The sequence below is a fragment of the Nothobranchius furzeri genome, chromosome 15 (genome assembly GCF_043380555.1).
Source record: "Nothobranchius furzeri strain GRZ-AD chromosome 15, NfurGRZ-RIMD1, whole genome shotgun sequence".
NCBI classification, from domain to species: Eukaryota; Metazoa; Chordata; class Actinopteri; order Cyprinodontiformes; family Nothobranchiidae; genus Nothobranchius; species Nothobranchius furzeri.
The window spans coordinates 62324118-62337911 of NC_091755.1; the positions used below are offsets into that span (position 1 = coordinate 62324118).

At 42.1% G+C, this 13794-nt stretch overlaps 1 protein-coding gene across 5 annotated transcripts in view; it reads right to left on the reverse strand.

The window, feature by feature from the left end:
* Positions 1-13794, reverse strand: part of cacna2d3a (calcium channel, voltage-dependent, alpha 2/delta subunit 3a) — a 341398-nt gene that overhangs the window by 161948 nt on the left and 165656 nt on the right. For all 5 annotated transcript variants that reach the window (XM_070545074.1, XM_070545072.1, XM_070545073.1 and 2 more), the window contains 3 exons: positions 7095-7226; positions 3557-3768; positions 1113-1187 (listed from right to left, as the gene is read on the reverse strand). In XM_070545074.1, the coding sequence (XP_070401175.1) occupies positions 1113-1187; positions 3557-3768; positions 7095-7226 (419 nt within the window). The remainder of the gene's footprint in view (positions 1-1112; positions 1188-3556; positions 3769-7094; positions 7227-13794) is intronic.

Here is a 13794-nt window from a genome sequence, read left to right on the forward strand (position 1 = left end):
AATGAATTAAGATAAGGATGAGATCAGTGTTTTCATTTTGGATTGTGAGAACTGTTTCATTAAGACCAATAATCGGGCTGTTGATTGATATTTCAAATAAAAATTCGATAAGATGTCCTCCTAATCCAGTTGGTGTGTCTATAGATTAACACAGTTTGTAAAATGATGCTGAGTGAACCCTATTTTCTGTCTACAGCCCGATTAGCTGATGTAACCTGCCTTTTTTATTTCTTGTTTTCAAATCTCTTGAGTTTCTGGATTTGAAATTTGGAGTGTTCACTATTTTTATGTTCTCTTGAACACTTTAATTATTTTCTGTCGGGTTGATTAAAAAATAATTTTACATCCCTCCATAATTAGACCTTAACTTCTCTAAGGCAGGGGTCACCAACCTGGTAGCCTTTTGTATTGGCTACCCATGAAGCAGCTCTCAGCTTCACAAAGGCTGGTGACCCCTGCTGTAAGGCCATGCCCACAATACTCCAGTTATTTAAAAATACTGACCCACTCATTCGTACGCAAAATTTTGGGTGGGGGAAAAATGCTTTTAAAGATGCGTTCAAGGTGGAGAGTTTTTAAATCTTAAAATTTGAACCCTGTGTGGACGAGGAATTAGAGAATGGCAGGATTTTATGCCTACTTTTACACTGTGGCTCAAAACCAAAAACATCTTTCATTTTGCTTGTCTTTGTGCTTCAGACCTTTAAAAGTTTTGCCTTGCTGTCCTGTCAGCTTTATTATATTAATAAATCAAAATCACATTTACTCCTCTGCCTCTCCAATCTGTAGCTTCTCTACTCTACTTATGACAGCAAGGCTGTATTCTTAAGAAAAGTAGAAGTAACTGGACAACAGAGTATATGCAGGAAGAGAATTGCCAATAAATGTTGGCATCCCAGTCATGCTTCTCTAAACATAAGGGAAGCAAGTGAAAATGTGCAAAAAGGATTTAAAAGAGCTGAAGCTTTCATGGTCGAGTGATAAACAAACGTATCATCTAATCATTAAACATTTGGAAACAACAACTGTCTAAATAAAAGGACATTTGATTAAGTTGCTATTAGCTCACAGAAAACAAGAGGAAACAAATCACAGAAAAAGCTTAGACTTACATCTTTGTTGGTTACATCCGCTTGGACCAGCGTTCCATTCAGACACGGTTCCACATAATGTAATTCCTCGTTGTACTGAAGAAACAAAGATAATTCATGAAAGTGACGTAATTCAGAACTTTGAATCAGCTTAAATGTTTAATGTTCAAAATGATCATGGGAAGAAGTTTAATTTCCCTTGTCCTGATAAAAGAACACACACACACACACACTCACACACACACACACACACACACACACACACACACACACTGCTTTATGTATTGTAGTCAGCGCCTGTAATTCTGTGATAGTAGTCAGTGGTTAATGCATCAGTATAAATTAGACTTCAAAGTCCAAGAAAAACAATAGAATTATGTTCTTCCAACACTAATAAAAGTATTCTAATCTGCTATTGGTGACAAGTTTTTGTGTGTGGATGTAGCTTCATGAAGCAAGCCCAAACTTAGACCCATTTCTCAAAAGGCTACACACATATGTAGTTTGTCCGATGATTGCAGACCTTCTGTCTCCAAAACAATACACTGCCCCACAATTCTAATAGTAATAATAGTAAAGAATAAAAACTGCAAAAATAAAATCAAACTGAATGATTCCAATCTGAGTTTCTAAATTTGGATGTGAAATGTCTAAACCATAATGTCTTTTGTTGTTTTTGTTATGAAAATAATTTCATTACAAAGAAAAACTGATCAGTTCATTAAAAAAATTTCTATCCAATTTACATTTTTAAGAAAATGGGATACACAAATTAATTTTCTAACTAATTTTCTTATCTGGACCTGGATATTGTTGTTGTTATCTTTGCTTTTTAACGCAATTAAACACATCCGTGCTTGCAAAAATGAATGAGCCTTAAAAAAGCTTGAATGCTTGAGGCTGGAAACAACAAAATCAGTCTGGTGCATTTAAGATCTTCTTTCAAAGGCATGTTAATTTGTTTTGAGCATGACAGGAAAGAAAATGTGTTTGTTTACACATCATCTTAAAAAGAGATACAGTACAGTGAAGTTTGTCTTTTTTGAGTATGTGTATATTTGTGTTTTTATGTGGGTCATAATATTTGGTTGTAAGCATGAATGCTATTTTCTGAGTGTAGTTTTTATCCTCTTAAGATGCTAATGAGTAGTCAGTGTCTTACCTGCTGCAGATAGCAACCAGAGCAGCATTAGTTAGTAGAATGAGGAAGTGGTGAGACAAGCTAACATTTTAGTTCATCATAAAGTCTATGTCCTGCTTTGAAATTCAGGTGCACATGTCACATTGTGTAGTTTTGCACACCATTTCTTTTGCATTAGCATGTTGCACACATCGGATTTAATCAACACAAATTGTTCAGAAACATCTTCTGTGTGAAGTGCCATTTTACTAAGCAATCTGTGGGTTTCACTATGTTTTCAGTGTAAACAATCCAGTGAATGACTGATAATAAAACTGTTGATTTCTAATCAAATTTTGCAATCACGTTTTTGAAACGGGACTTCATTTTATCATCCGAGTTGGTTTGGATGAGGACATTTAGATTTTTAGGATTGACTCTAACATGAGCACTCTACATTCTCCTAACCAAAACACTATGTGCAGTGTTTAATGATCCAATATTGTCTTATTTCAATACAATGTTTCTACGAGAACCAGTTTTCTAGTGGTAGGGTGTATGCCTTGGAACAAGGAGATCGGGGTTAAAATCCTGGTTGGGTCATACCAAAGACTTGAACAATGGGATCCAATACCTCCCTGCTTGACACTCAGCTTTAAATAGGTTTGATTGGGGGATTAAACCACCAAATAGCTCCCGAGCACAGCCACAGCTGCATCTCACCACTCCCCACGGGGATGGGTCACATGTGGAGGTGAATTTCACCAGTGTGTGATGATTAATGGGACTTTACCTTTAAAGACTGGTCAATATGTTGATAATTGTGTGTTTGTTTTTACAAGTGCTAAATGTGATGGTCATACAATTAGAATATCATGAAAAAGTTCTTTTATTCCAGTAATTCCGTTCAAAAACTTGCCCTTGTCTTGCCCTCCTTGTGTAAGGTGTCAGTGGTCATCTTTTTGACAACTGTCAAGTCAGCAGTCCTCCCCATGACTGTGTAGCCTACGGAACTAGACTGAGAGACCATGTAAAGCTGTTGTAGGTGTTTTCTGTTAATTAGCTGATTAGAGTGTGTCACCGGGGGTCTTCAATTGTAAACCTTTTTACAGCATTCTAATATTCTGAGATACTGAATTTGGGATTTCCATTAGCTGTCAGTTATCATCAAAATGAAAGAAATAAAAATTTTAAATACATCAGTCTGTGTGTAATGAATGAATTTAATATACACATTTCACTTTTTGAATGGAATTACTGAAATAAATCAACTTTGTCGTGATATTTTAAGTTTATGGCCAGCACATGTGCACCTGTTACCGTGTGCTACATTGTGTATAATTACAGCTATTATGTTGAAAAAGTCATCATCTCCCAGCGTGTCCAGAATGGAAGAAACAGTCTGCCTGGCGATTGTCAGCCTCAGGCCTTTCATGCTGCCGCTGACATCCACCAGGATCACCACATCCTTTGGAGAAGTGGCCGCCTGGATGTACCACTTCCGGTTACGACAGTCAAAAGCTATAACCCCGTGTTCATCTGGCTTCCATTTGATTCCTGTGAAAACATCATATTTGGAAAGGAAAAAAATATATATGAAGACCTAAAGCCGCCAACAAAGCTATTTTCTGAAATGTGAATAACTAAAACAAGTATTATTCCCATTTTTAATATATCCCTAGCTTTGCCCAATTCTATTTCTAGACATTAAATTTCCCCAAAGTATAAAAGCATATTTTATGACGTATGTCTTACAGGTATACGCAAATATGCAGACACAGATTTTGTTTAATCCAATAATAATTCTGAGAACTACATTAAATATGTTAAAGAAAACATAAACAGACTTTCTCACTTTGTCTCCAACAAATAGGAACTTATAAATATACTAAAAGAACAGTTAGATTTCAAGAAATGTATTTATTCAGCAGTTTGCCCTAAACTGACTTTATTCAGGTCAAAAAGTCAGCAGTGGAAAAAGCTTTTTCATGTCAGTTGTACCAGTGTTTATGCCACCAGGGAGGAGACAGATGGTAAAATAACAGAACTAAATGTGTGTTGTTTCTCAGTCCATGTCCCCTTCTAGCTCTACTTCCTGTTCTGATTGCAGGAGCAGATCCTGGAGAGGAGATGATGGGTACCAACTGTGTCTGAGTTAAGCTTGGTTTATGCTTGACGCATTCACTTTCCGCTTGGTGACGCGGCTCGCGGCTGGAACGCGCTTCACAACTCGCAGCGTTTATGGTTCATGCGGCTTGTCTCTGCCGTGAGCCAATATTCTCCCAAACTGAATGGGGCAACATGGAGCTCTACGGCATGCATCCAACACTACACCATAGTAGAAGTAGAAATTACTGTTTACAACATGGCATTCCAGCATTTTTTAACAGCGTCCTCGTCTTTTCCGACAGTGCGAGCTATTTCTCTCCAAGAATATTAACAACATGTTGATCACGGTGATCTTTGAGAGCTGAATCATACAAAGTCTGTATTTACGAACCTCTGCCATACTAGTTCTTGCCGGTCCGCCATGTTTTTCCGCGTCTGACCGTCCGCGTGGTTAGAAGTTTTCCTAGGTGCGCGTTGCGGAAATTTTGGGCCGTGCGGAGGCGCGGTGGAGGGGCGCGGTTGTTAAAATGACGCAACTTTTCCGCGCGGAGCCGTGTGGACCTTGCGGACGCGTCAAGCATAAACCAACCTTTAGGGTTCAGCGCTCCCTGCTGTTCGACAGGTTAAAAAGTTCTAATGTGCTTCAGACTAAATCGTTTGAATAATTTAACCAAATGCTTGTCTCTTGCACCTGTTTATTCTGATTCACTGTTTCTGTAATTTAGTCCTTAAGCCAGGGGCAGATTTAGGACTGAAGAAGATCCGGGGCTTAACACAAACACACACACGCGCGCGCGTGCGCACACACACGTGACACGCACTAGTCAACATCATATATATTTGTCTTGTACCACATAATTTTTAATCTGAAGCTACATATTAAGCATATTCAGGACAGAGTATTGTTCCTTATAGTGTTTAGTGTGAGATGATAGTAAATATTCCCTTTCTTTCTCCAACAACGTTACCTGATAGTAAGCTAACTTTAGGCAAACAAGCAGCACTAGAGCCCTGCACTGAAGCCCTAGGCCCTCGGGTCGGCCGGGCCGGGCTTCGGGCCAACGACTGTGTAATTACCTCGGACACGGGCCGGGCGCCTTTATTTTTAATCGAATTCATTAAAAAAATTGAAACACAAACGCAGCAGTAGAGCCCTGCCCGGGACTGTTTTCTTCATCCCGCTCCTGCCCGCTCCTGCTGAATTTCTGACCATTACCGCCTGCAACTACAACGTGTGTGTTAAACTCCCACCCGCACCCGTAGCGTGCATGTCTACTCCCGCCCGCAACCGCAAAACTCGGAGAAATTATTACCTCACAATAAAAGAGATGTATTGAGTTTGCGTCCTCTCTGGTCTTGGAGAAAACATGTCACAACCCGCGTCCATCTGATGCGGCTCTCTGTGCTTGTAAAATAATGAATGGATATTTAAATAAAATGCTTTGTATTTTACTGAATTAATTTTATATCTGTAAGTCAATTCTATGTAAAGATTGTCTGCGTAAACCTGAACAGGTCCAACCCAGTCTTACTGTGAGACCTGGTTGACGGGTCACGCTTGTGCGTAATCATATGCGCCTCTGAGCTGACGAGGATGTGAGATTCTGGGCTTCTCCTCAGATGGCTCCTGGATGTGTCGCCACATTGGAGACAAGAACAAGCACTATTCAGCCAAAGTTTCATAGTCAGGGAACATTTTCTAAGTGACAAGTCTCTCTGAGAGACAGGGTTTGGAAAACACTCGCTTCAGTGGGAGGAACCTTCCCGCATGCGCTTTGGTTCTGCAACTCGCTCCAAGCCAATCTCCACAACTTCAGCTCGCTGTGCACATATGCGCTGACAGCGAGCTGCGCTGAGCAGCTCAGATGTTCAGATGGGAATCTTTTCTTGGGTGATTTAGCTACATCTGCGATGTGTGTAACGAATAAAATGTCAGTTTGTCTGCATGCGTCGTGGTAATTCTTTCTATTCTTTCTCCGTCCAAATAAACCGTCAAATACGGGAACTATCTGGTCAACACAAGCCCTGCTTTTGACTGTTTTGTTTTCTTGTGAAAATTGTTGGAAAGAGATAAAATTTAACTTGATTAACACCAGAGCCAGTGCGCCGTTATCTCCGTGACGGTAAACGAGGGATAAACAAATTGATCGGATCCTGCACGTCTTTTAACACATTGGTCAGGATTGACACACTTTGTTTTCATTTAGTTGGTTAAAAAAAAAGTCAGGCTCGGGTCGGGCCAGAGAATCCTGAAAGCCTTTTCGGGCCGGGTCGGGCTGGGGCTCCACCCCCTCGGGCCGGGCCAGACACGGGCTCAGATTTTAGGCCTGTGCAGGGCTCTAAGCAGCACAACTTCAAATAAGGCTCACAAACCTGAGTCAACATCAGTCTCATCAAAGCTGGGGTTCTGTGGTTGTACTTTTTGTCTAAAAAACGTCCTTATGTCCATCTTCACTCATGCGTTTCAGGCAGAGACTGTAGAAGAAGCCGGCTGCTGAAGGGCTTCTTCTTCAGTGGTGGTGGCTCAGGCAGGCTGTATACAAACTACTGCCAGCTGCTCCCTCTCTGTTGGACTTTGGTACTGCATGTTACTTCTGCGATTTAGATCCGGGGCTTTTCATAAAACATCCGGGGCTTCAGCCCAAGTAGCCAGGCCTAACGTCGCCCCTGCCCTAAGCTTCTCCCAAACACACTTGCCATCATGCTTTATGGTGTCAGGAACTTAAGTATACATGTAGCCACTAACTGCCACATATATACGGTATAACAAACACCTGGGTATTGTCTGAAGAAGCCCTTGGCGCTGCCGAAGTACTGCCATATGAGCGAGGGGTCTCGCTCAAAGTTATCCACAAACACTTTGTTCAGGGCCTCGGACCAGAACACGCCGTTGACTATAGCAGAGTCTAGAAAATAAAAGAGAGACCAAAAAAATAAAATGAGATTATTACAGATTTCCCTGTCCAGAAAATGCTCTTTGGTTTCTGTTCATTCAGTTGAAGAAGATCTACAAAACTTTATTTTAAATAAATAATTACACAAAGATTCAAAGACAATTCACAAAAAAGCTGAATGAAACGATGTGACAGGATTTGATGTGAATATAGAAGCAAATTCATGTAGCAAGTGTAAGAAGTGATTTAAATATATGGAAATTAAATCTGCCCAATGCATTTTATGAAAGTATGGTTTAAAACTTGCTTCTCATAGACTTTAAATCCATCTTTTAACAAAACAAAAGAAAACCAGTTGGCGCTTAACCCTCCCACTGTCTTTATGGGTGACCCCACAAAGAAAGCTGACCATTGAGCAGGACTGATGGTTTATCCCTTGAGGTCCATGTGGCAGGGGTGAGGTGGTCAACCCTGCTCAATGGTCAGCTTTCCTCGCTGGGTCACCCATTAGGACAGTGGGAGGGTTAAAGGGCATCTTCCACGTTAAACACATGCTGAAGCCCTTACATTGTAAGAGGTTAGGGTTAGGGTTGGTTAACTTCAAAATGCACACAGACTTGGAAATGCTAACTGGTAAAAGCATCTTTTAATTTACCGTAAATCCTCTAATACAGGCCCGGGCCTGTATTTGACTCAAGCTCATCAAGCTCCAGGCCTTTATTGGAAGGAGGGCCAGTATTAGAGGCAGGCCTCTATTTCTATTTGAGCAAAATGAACTAATGGTTCGCTGGAGTTTTTGACAATTAAAATTGCGCCCACATTTTCAAAGTTAAACACATTTCTTTTAACAATGGTAGTTTCTGCTTCAGCCATCTCCCCCCTCCCCATGCTTCAGCCCTCTCCCCCCTCCCCCTGCGCAGCGGCCGCAAAGTCACTGATGCGCCTGCAGCCTCTCGGAGTTCCTGCTGCTCTAAACATTAAAATAATTATTTCATTTTCTGTTCCTCACTTCTGATGACCTTCAATGGTGTCTGTTGGTTGCAACAGCAGGTACAAAAACTAACTTGTTTTTATTTGACTATTTTTCTGTCCTGCCTGTTTATTATCTTCCTGCATCTCCTCTCAATCCTAAAGAAAAACTGCTACCTGGGTTCATATATATTCACCTCATGAGTTACCTTTGAATTGCAGTTCTAAAAGATCTACCGACCGCAAAAACAGCGGAGCGCTCGCTGTTTGGCGGCCGTATCAGTGATCAGTGCGTCGGAGGACAAGGTGATGCGCGCAGCGCCCCGCTCCACAGCATGCAGCGAAACGCATCAGGCGCAAATAAAAGACAGAAAACATTAAAGGAAATGAACTGACATGAACGATCGCGTGTTAAATTAGTTTTTGAGGTGGCGACACCTGATTGTTACTGTGGCCGTGCGCAGGAGGCAGATCTACCGACCGGAGCGCTCGCTGTTTGGCGGCCGTATCAGTGATCTGTGCGTCGGAGGACAAGGTGAAGCGCCCCGCTCCACAACAGCGATACACATCAGGCGCAAATAAAAGACAGAAAACATTAAAGGAAATGAACCGACATGAACGATCGCGTGTCAGTACCGACGCTCTGGCACAGCGCGTTGCCCCCCCCCCACTGAGCGCAGGAGCTTGTCACCTGCTGACAGCAGGCTGCTGTCTTTTCCGAGGGCTGCATCTTGCCGGTCATTATCACGTGACAGCGACTAGTCGACGACAGGCATAAAAAGTCACTATAGTGAAGTTGACTAGTTCATACAACCCCTACTGCTGCTCTCCAGGGTGTTCTGCAGCATAATCAGCACGTTCTCTTTGAACTTGATAGTGTAATGACCTGGCTGGGGTTGTAAACCAGGTGCATTCTGGGTATTGTGTTATATGTGTTTCCTATCGTTCTGCTAGTTCCTATGTGCTGATTTGCGTGTTGTGTGAGTGTTATGTAAGCCACAGGGAAGGTGATGTGTGTTCTGTGGAGCGGGTTGAATTAGCATGGTTAACTGACACCGTGACTCTGTGTGGTAGGAGCATGATAGAGGATCGTGTCTGTAGCGTTACAAAGCGTAGAAGAAAAAGCCTAATAAAGGTCTGCGTGAACCTCTACTGCCTCCTGCTGGTTGATTTGGGGACCATAACCCTGCCGCTGAGACGCTCATACTTGCTTGTTACCACATTCCACCCGGCCACAATAAGAGACCGGCCATTATTTACCTCCGCTGACTCCGACACCGGCCAAAATTGGAGACCCAGCCTTTAATTGAATACCGGCCTGTATTAGAGGATTTACGGTAAATATACAGGTCCTTCTAAAAAAATTAGCATATTGTGATAAAGTTCATTATTGTCTGTAATGTACCGATAAACATTAGACTTTCATATATGTTAGATTTATTACACACATCTGAAATAGTTCAAGTCTTTTATTGTTTCTAATATTGATGATTTGGTATACAGTTTATGAAAACCCAAAATTCCTTTGGAAATCAGTATGAGTAAAACTATTTTTATGAAACAAACGGCTAGTTGCCACAAGAGGTGGGAAAGAGACGAAACAAAAACATAGAGGGGACATTGAACACTGGAGCATAATCACTTCGCCACCATATTGGACGGGTCCCTCACTCTCCAAAACCTAATCGGAGTCAACACTGGGTGAGCAATTATGTCTGTTTTTGTGCCGTCTATGGTTCCAACAATCGGCGTACTATTGAAAACAGATTATGTGGGATTACTATTGACTTTTCTAGCCCAATGAATTCACCGGGGACACCTATCCAAGATGGCGGCCCAATGTTACTCCAGCGCCAATAGAAAGCCCCAGCCCATTTCGCCTCTACATTCATACAGGGGCGGATTTAGGACTGAAGAAGATCCGGGGCTTAACACACACGCGCGCGCACACACACGCGCGCGCACGCGCACACACACGCATGCGCGCACACACGTGACACGCACTAGTCAACATCATATATATTTGTCTTGTACCACATAATGTTTAATCTGAAGCTACATATTAAGCATATTCAGGGCAGAGTATTGTTCCTGTTAGTGTTTAGTGTGAGATGATAGTGAATATTCCCTTTCTTTCTCCAACAACTTTACCTGATAGTAAGCTAACTTTAGGCAAACCAGCAGCACAACAAATATTTTCAAATAAGACTCACAAACCTGAGTCAACACCAGTCTCATCAGAGCTGGGGTTCTGTCGTTGTACTTTTGGTCTAAAAAAACGTCCTTATATCCATCTTCACTCATGCGTTTCAGACAGAGACTGCAGAAGCCAGCTGCTGAAGGGCTTCTCTTCAGTCTCAGGTAAACTGTATACTGACTAAGTAGCCTAGTGGTAGAGTGTCTGCCCTGAGATCGGGAGATCAGGGGTTCGACTCCTGGTCGGGTCATACCAAAGATTTTGAGAAAAATGGGACCCAATGCCTCCCTGCTTGACACTCAGCATTGGATTGGGGTTGGATTGGGGGGTTAATATCGCGTCATACCCCTGTCAAAACCCGTGCACGCGCATTGGGTCCACAGCGCGCGTGTGAACGGGACTCGCGAGCGAAAATATACATGGCAGCGCGCGTGTGAACGGGACTCGCGAGCGGAAATATACATGGCGAGAGGTCATTTGTGCACTGAGAGGGAGCAAACTGTGTCTGTGAGCGCACAAGGATGTGCACAAGTGACAAACCTGCGTGCGCGCGTGGTCAACGAGCACACGGCAGAGGAAAACGTGCGCGCGCGGCAGCCTCTGTGCGCGCTCGGCAGCCTCTCTGCGCGCTCGGTTTCTGACTCCTGCTCGCTCGGCTGTAAGGGTTTTGGCACTCTGGAGGCGTGGCCTGTGGCAGATCTTCTCTGTCCTCTGATTGGTTAGTGTACCCCGCACTTTACCCTCTACCTATCTATATAAAAAAGTCTGCTAGTCACATAGTCGCTGGCATAGCTCAGTTGGAAGAGCGGGTGACTCTCGCCCCGGAGGATCCAGGTTCGAGGCCCGGGCAAGGAAAATGCAGTATATGTCATGTTAATTTTTCTTAATTTCAGGTATTTTACAGTTGTGACCGTTCAACTGTCATTAAACGTCCGAATGTTTGCTGGGCAGTGTTTTAAAAAGTGCACATAAGCTAGATGGTTTTAACCATATAAAATTACATTTTTTGTGATACTGGAAAAATACATACTGAAATAAAACTACTGATTGAAAACTTTATGACTGTGGTTGTACAATATATGACTCACTAATACACTGCAAACTCCCTTAGAGTGGGGCTTCCAGAGAGAGAGAGAGAGAGAGAGACAGAGAGAGAGACAGAGAGAGAAAAGTTCTTGCCTCATTAATGAATTGTTTATTTTTTTCAGTATTTAATTGACAAATTATCCTTTCAAATAATTAATTGATGAGTTACATAATTGTCCATTTAGAATTGTTGAATGGACTGAGTCAAGTTTGGTGCACTTTATATATTTCAAAACATGTTTTTTTTTATTTTAATGATGCATATAAATAATTTAAATGTTAATTTAATGAAATATTTCTATTTTTTCATTACCTCACCCTTGTTTTGACAAAAACGGGACCTTGCTGGATAATATCATGGAGAAACTATTTGTTCACAGTACATGGCTCAGTGAGGATCTGTGTACCGAAGGAGGAGATACTCAGAAATCTGTCTGCAGATTGTTACAACCCAGACTGGAAGTGGTGGGCTGTAATAAGAAAGGAGACCAAACAGAGGAGTGGGGGTTCAACAACTGATTTATTTAACAAAAGTAAGGATTTACTAAAGCAAGTTAGTGAACAGAAAATGGCCAGTGAGGACTCTCCACCACACAGGAGAGACCCAGTGAAAGCAGAAAAACAGTAGGCTTTGTAGGCAGCACCACACCCTGAGCCCAGGTGCCTCCAAGGCTGCTTAACCAGCTGCCTACAACAGAAGAAAAACACAATTAAACACAAATGAAAACCCAATGAGATGGTGGGGGCATCACAACACGTTCAGGACTACCCAAACACCAGTAAATCTTGACTGCACTGATCTGAGTGTCATGATCCGCCCCAGCCTCCCTGAATGTGTCTCTCCTGCCCTGATTAGCCTGATTGTTCTCACCTGTCCCTGATTACTCTGCCCATGTGTTCCTGATTCCCTTGTGTATTTATACCTCCATCCTGGTTGTTGTCTTTGTCGGTTCATTGTCGTTGTCCATGTTCGTTCGTCCTGTGCTCCCGTCCTTCAATAAACAGCTTTTTATTTTTTACATCTGCCTGCTCATCTGCCTCCGGAACCCACCACCACACATGGTCTGCCACCTCCACCCGCAGAACATGACACTGAGGTGTCAATGGCCATATTCCCCTCTCTTCCAGAGTCATATATTTTCCTCAAGTTCAACTGCACTCTGAAGAGGCTCATTTGGACTGTGCCACATAGGCCAGTGACCTTTGTCTCAGCACTGTATGCTGGAACTATCAGCGACCAACCTGGGAATCTGGTGTGTTGAAAATGCTACAACTAGAGATGGTCATCTTGGTAGACAGGGGTTTCTGCATTGATGACATTGTGCCCTGCAAAGTGTACAGGCCAGCTTTCCTTTCTGGCAAACCTCAAATGTCTGCATGTAAAGTTATAGAAACAGAAGTCATAACATCTCTGAGTGCATGTGGAGCGCTCCATTCATCTGGTCCAAGAACACAAGCATTTTGATTGTTATTCCCCTCCTTGCATTTGTAAACAATCAGCTATATGCTGTGGTTTTTCTCCTTACCAACTTTTAAAATAGCCCACTAGTGAAGGCCTGGGCAAAGAAGCCTGATGTCTGAGAACCTCAACATATGTACGGCAACCATACTGTATATTTACACACTTTCATAAAGAAACTGCATATCAAGCTTTCATTCAGATGACCTTCAACAGTGCTGCACCCTGCTGAGGGACATCCGAGTAAAACCTTGAGATGGCCATTTTCTGTTCACTAACTTGCTTTAGTAAATCCTTACTTTTGTTAAATAAATCAGTTGTTGAACCCCCACTCCTCTGTTTGGTCTCCTTTCTTATTACAGCCCGCCACTTCCAGTCTGGGTTGTAACAATCTGCAGACAGATTTCTGAGTATCTCCTCCTTTACACAGATCCTCACTGAGCCATGTACTGTGAACAAATAGTTTCTCCATGATATTATCCAGCAAGGTCCCGTTTTTGTCAAAACAAGGGTGAGGTAATGAAAAAATAGAAATATTTCATTAAATTAACATTTAAATTATTCATATGCATCATTAAAATAAAAAAAAACATGTTTTGAAATATATAAAGTGCACCAAACTTGACTCAGTCCATTCAACAATTCTAAACGGACAATTATGTAACTCATCAATTAATTATTTGAAAGGATAATTTGTCAATTAAATACTGAAAAAAATAAACAATTCATTAATGAGGCAAGAACTTTTCTCTCTCTGTCTCTCTCTCTGTCTCTCTCTCTCTCTCTCTCTCTCTGGAAGCCCCACTCTAAGGGAGTTTGCAGTGTATTAGTGAGTCATATATTGTACAACCACAGTCATAAAGTTTTCA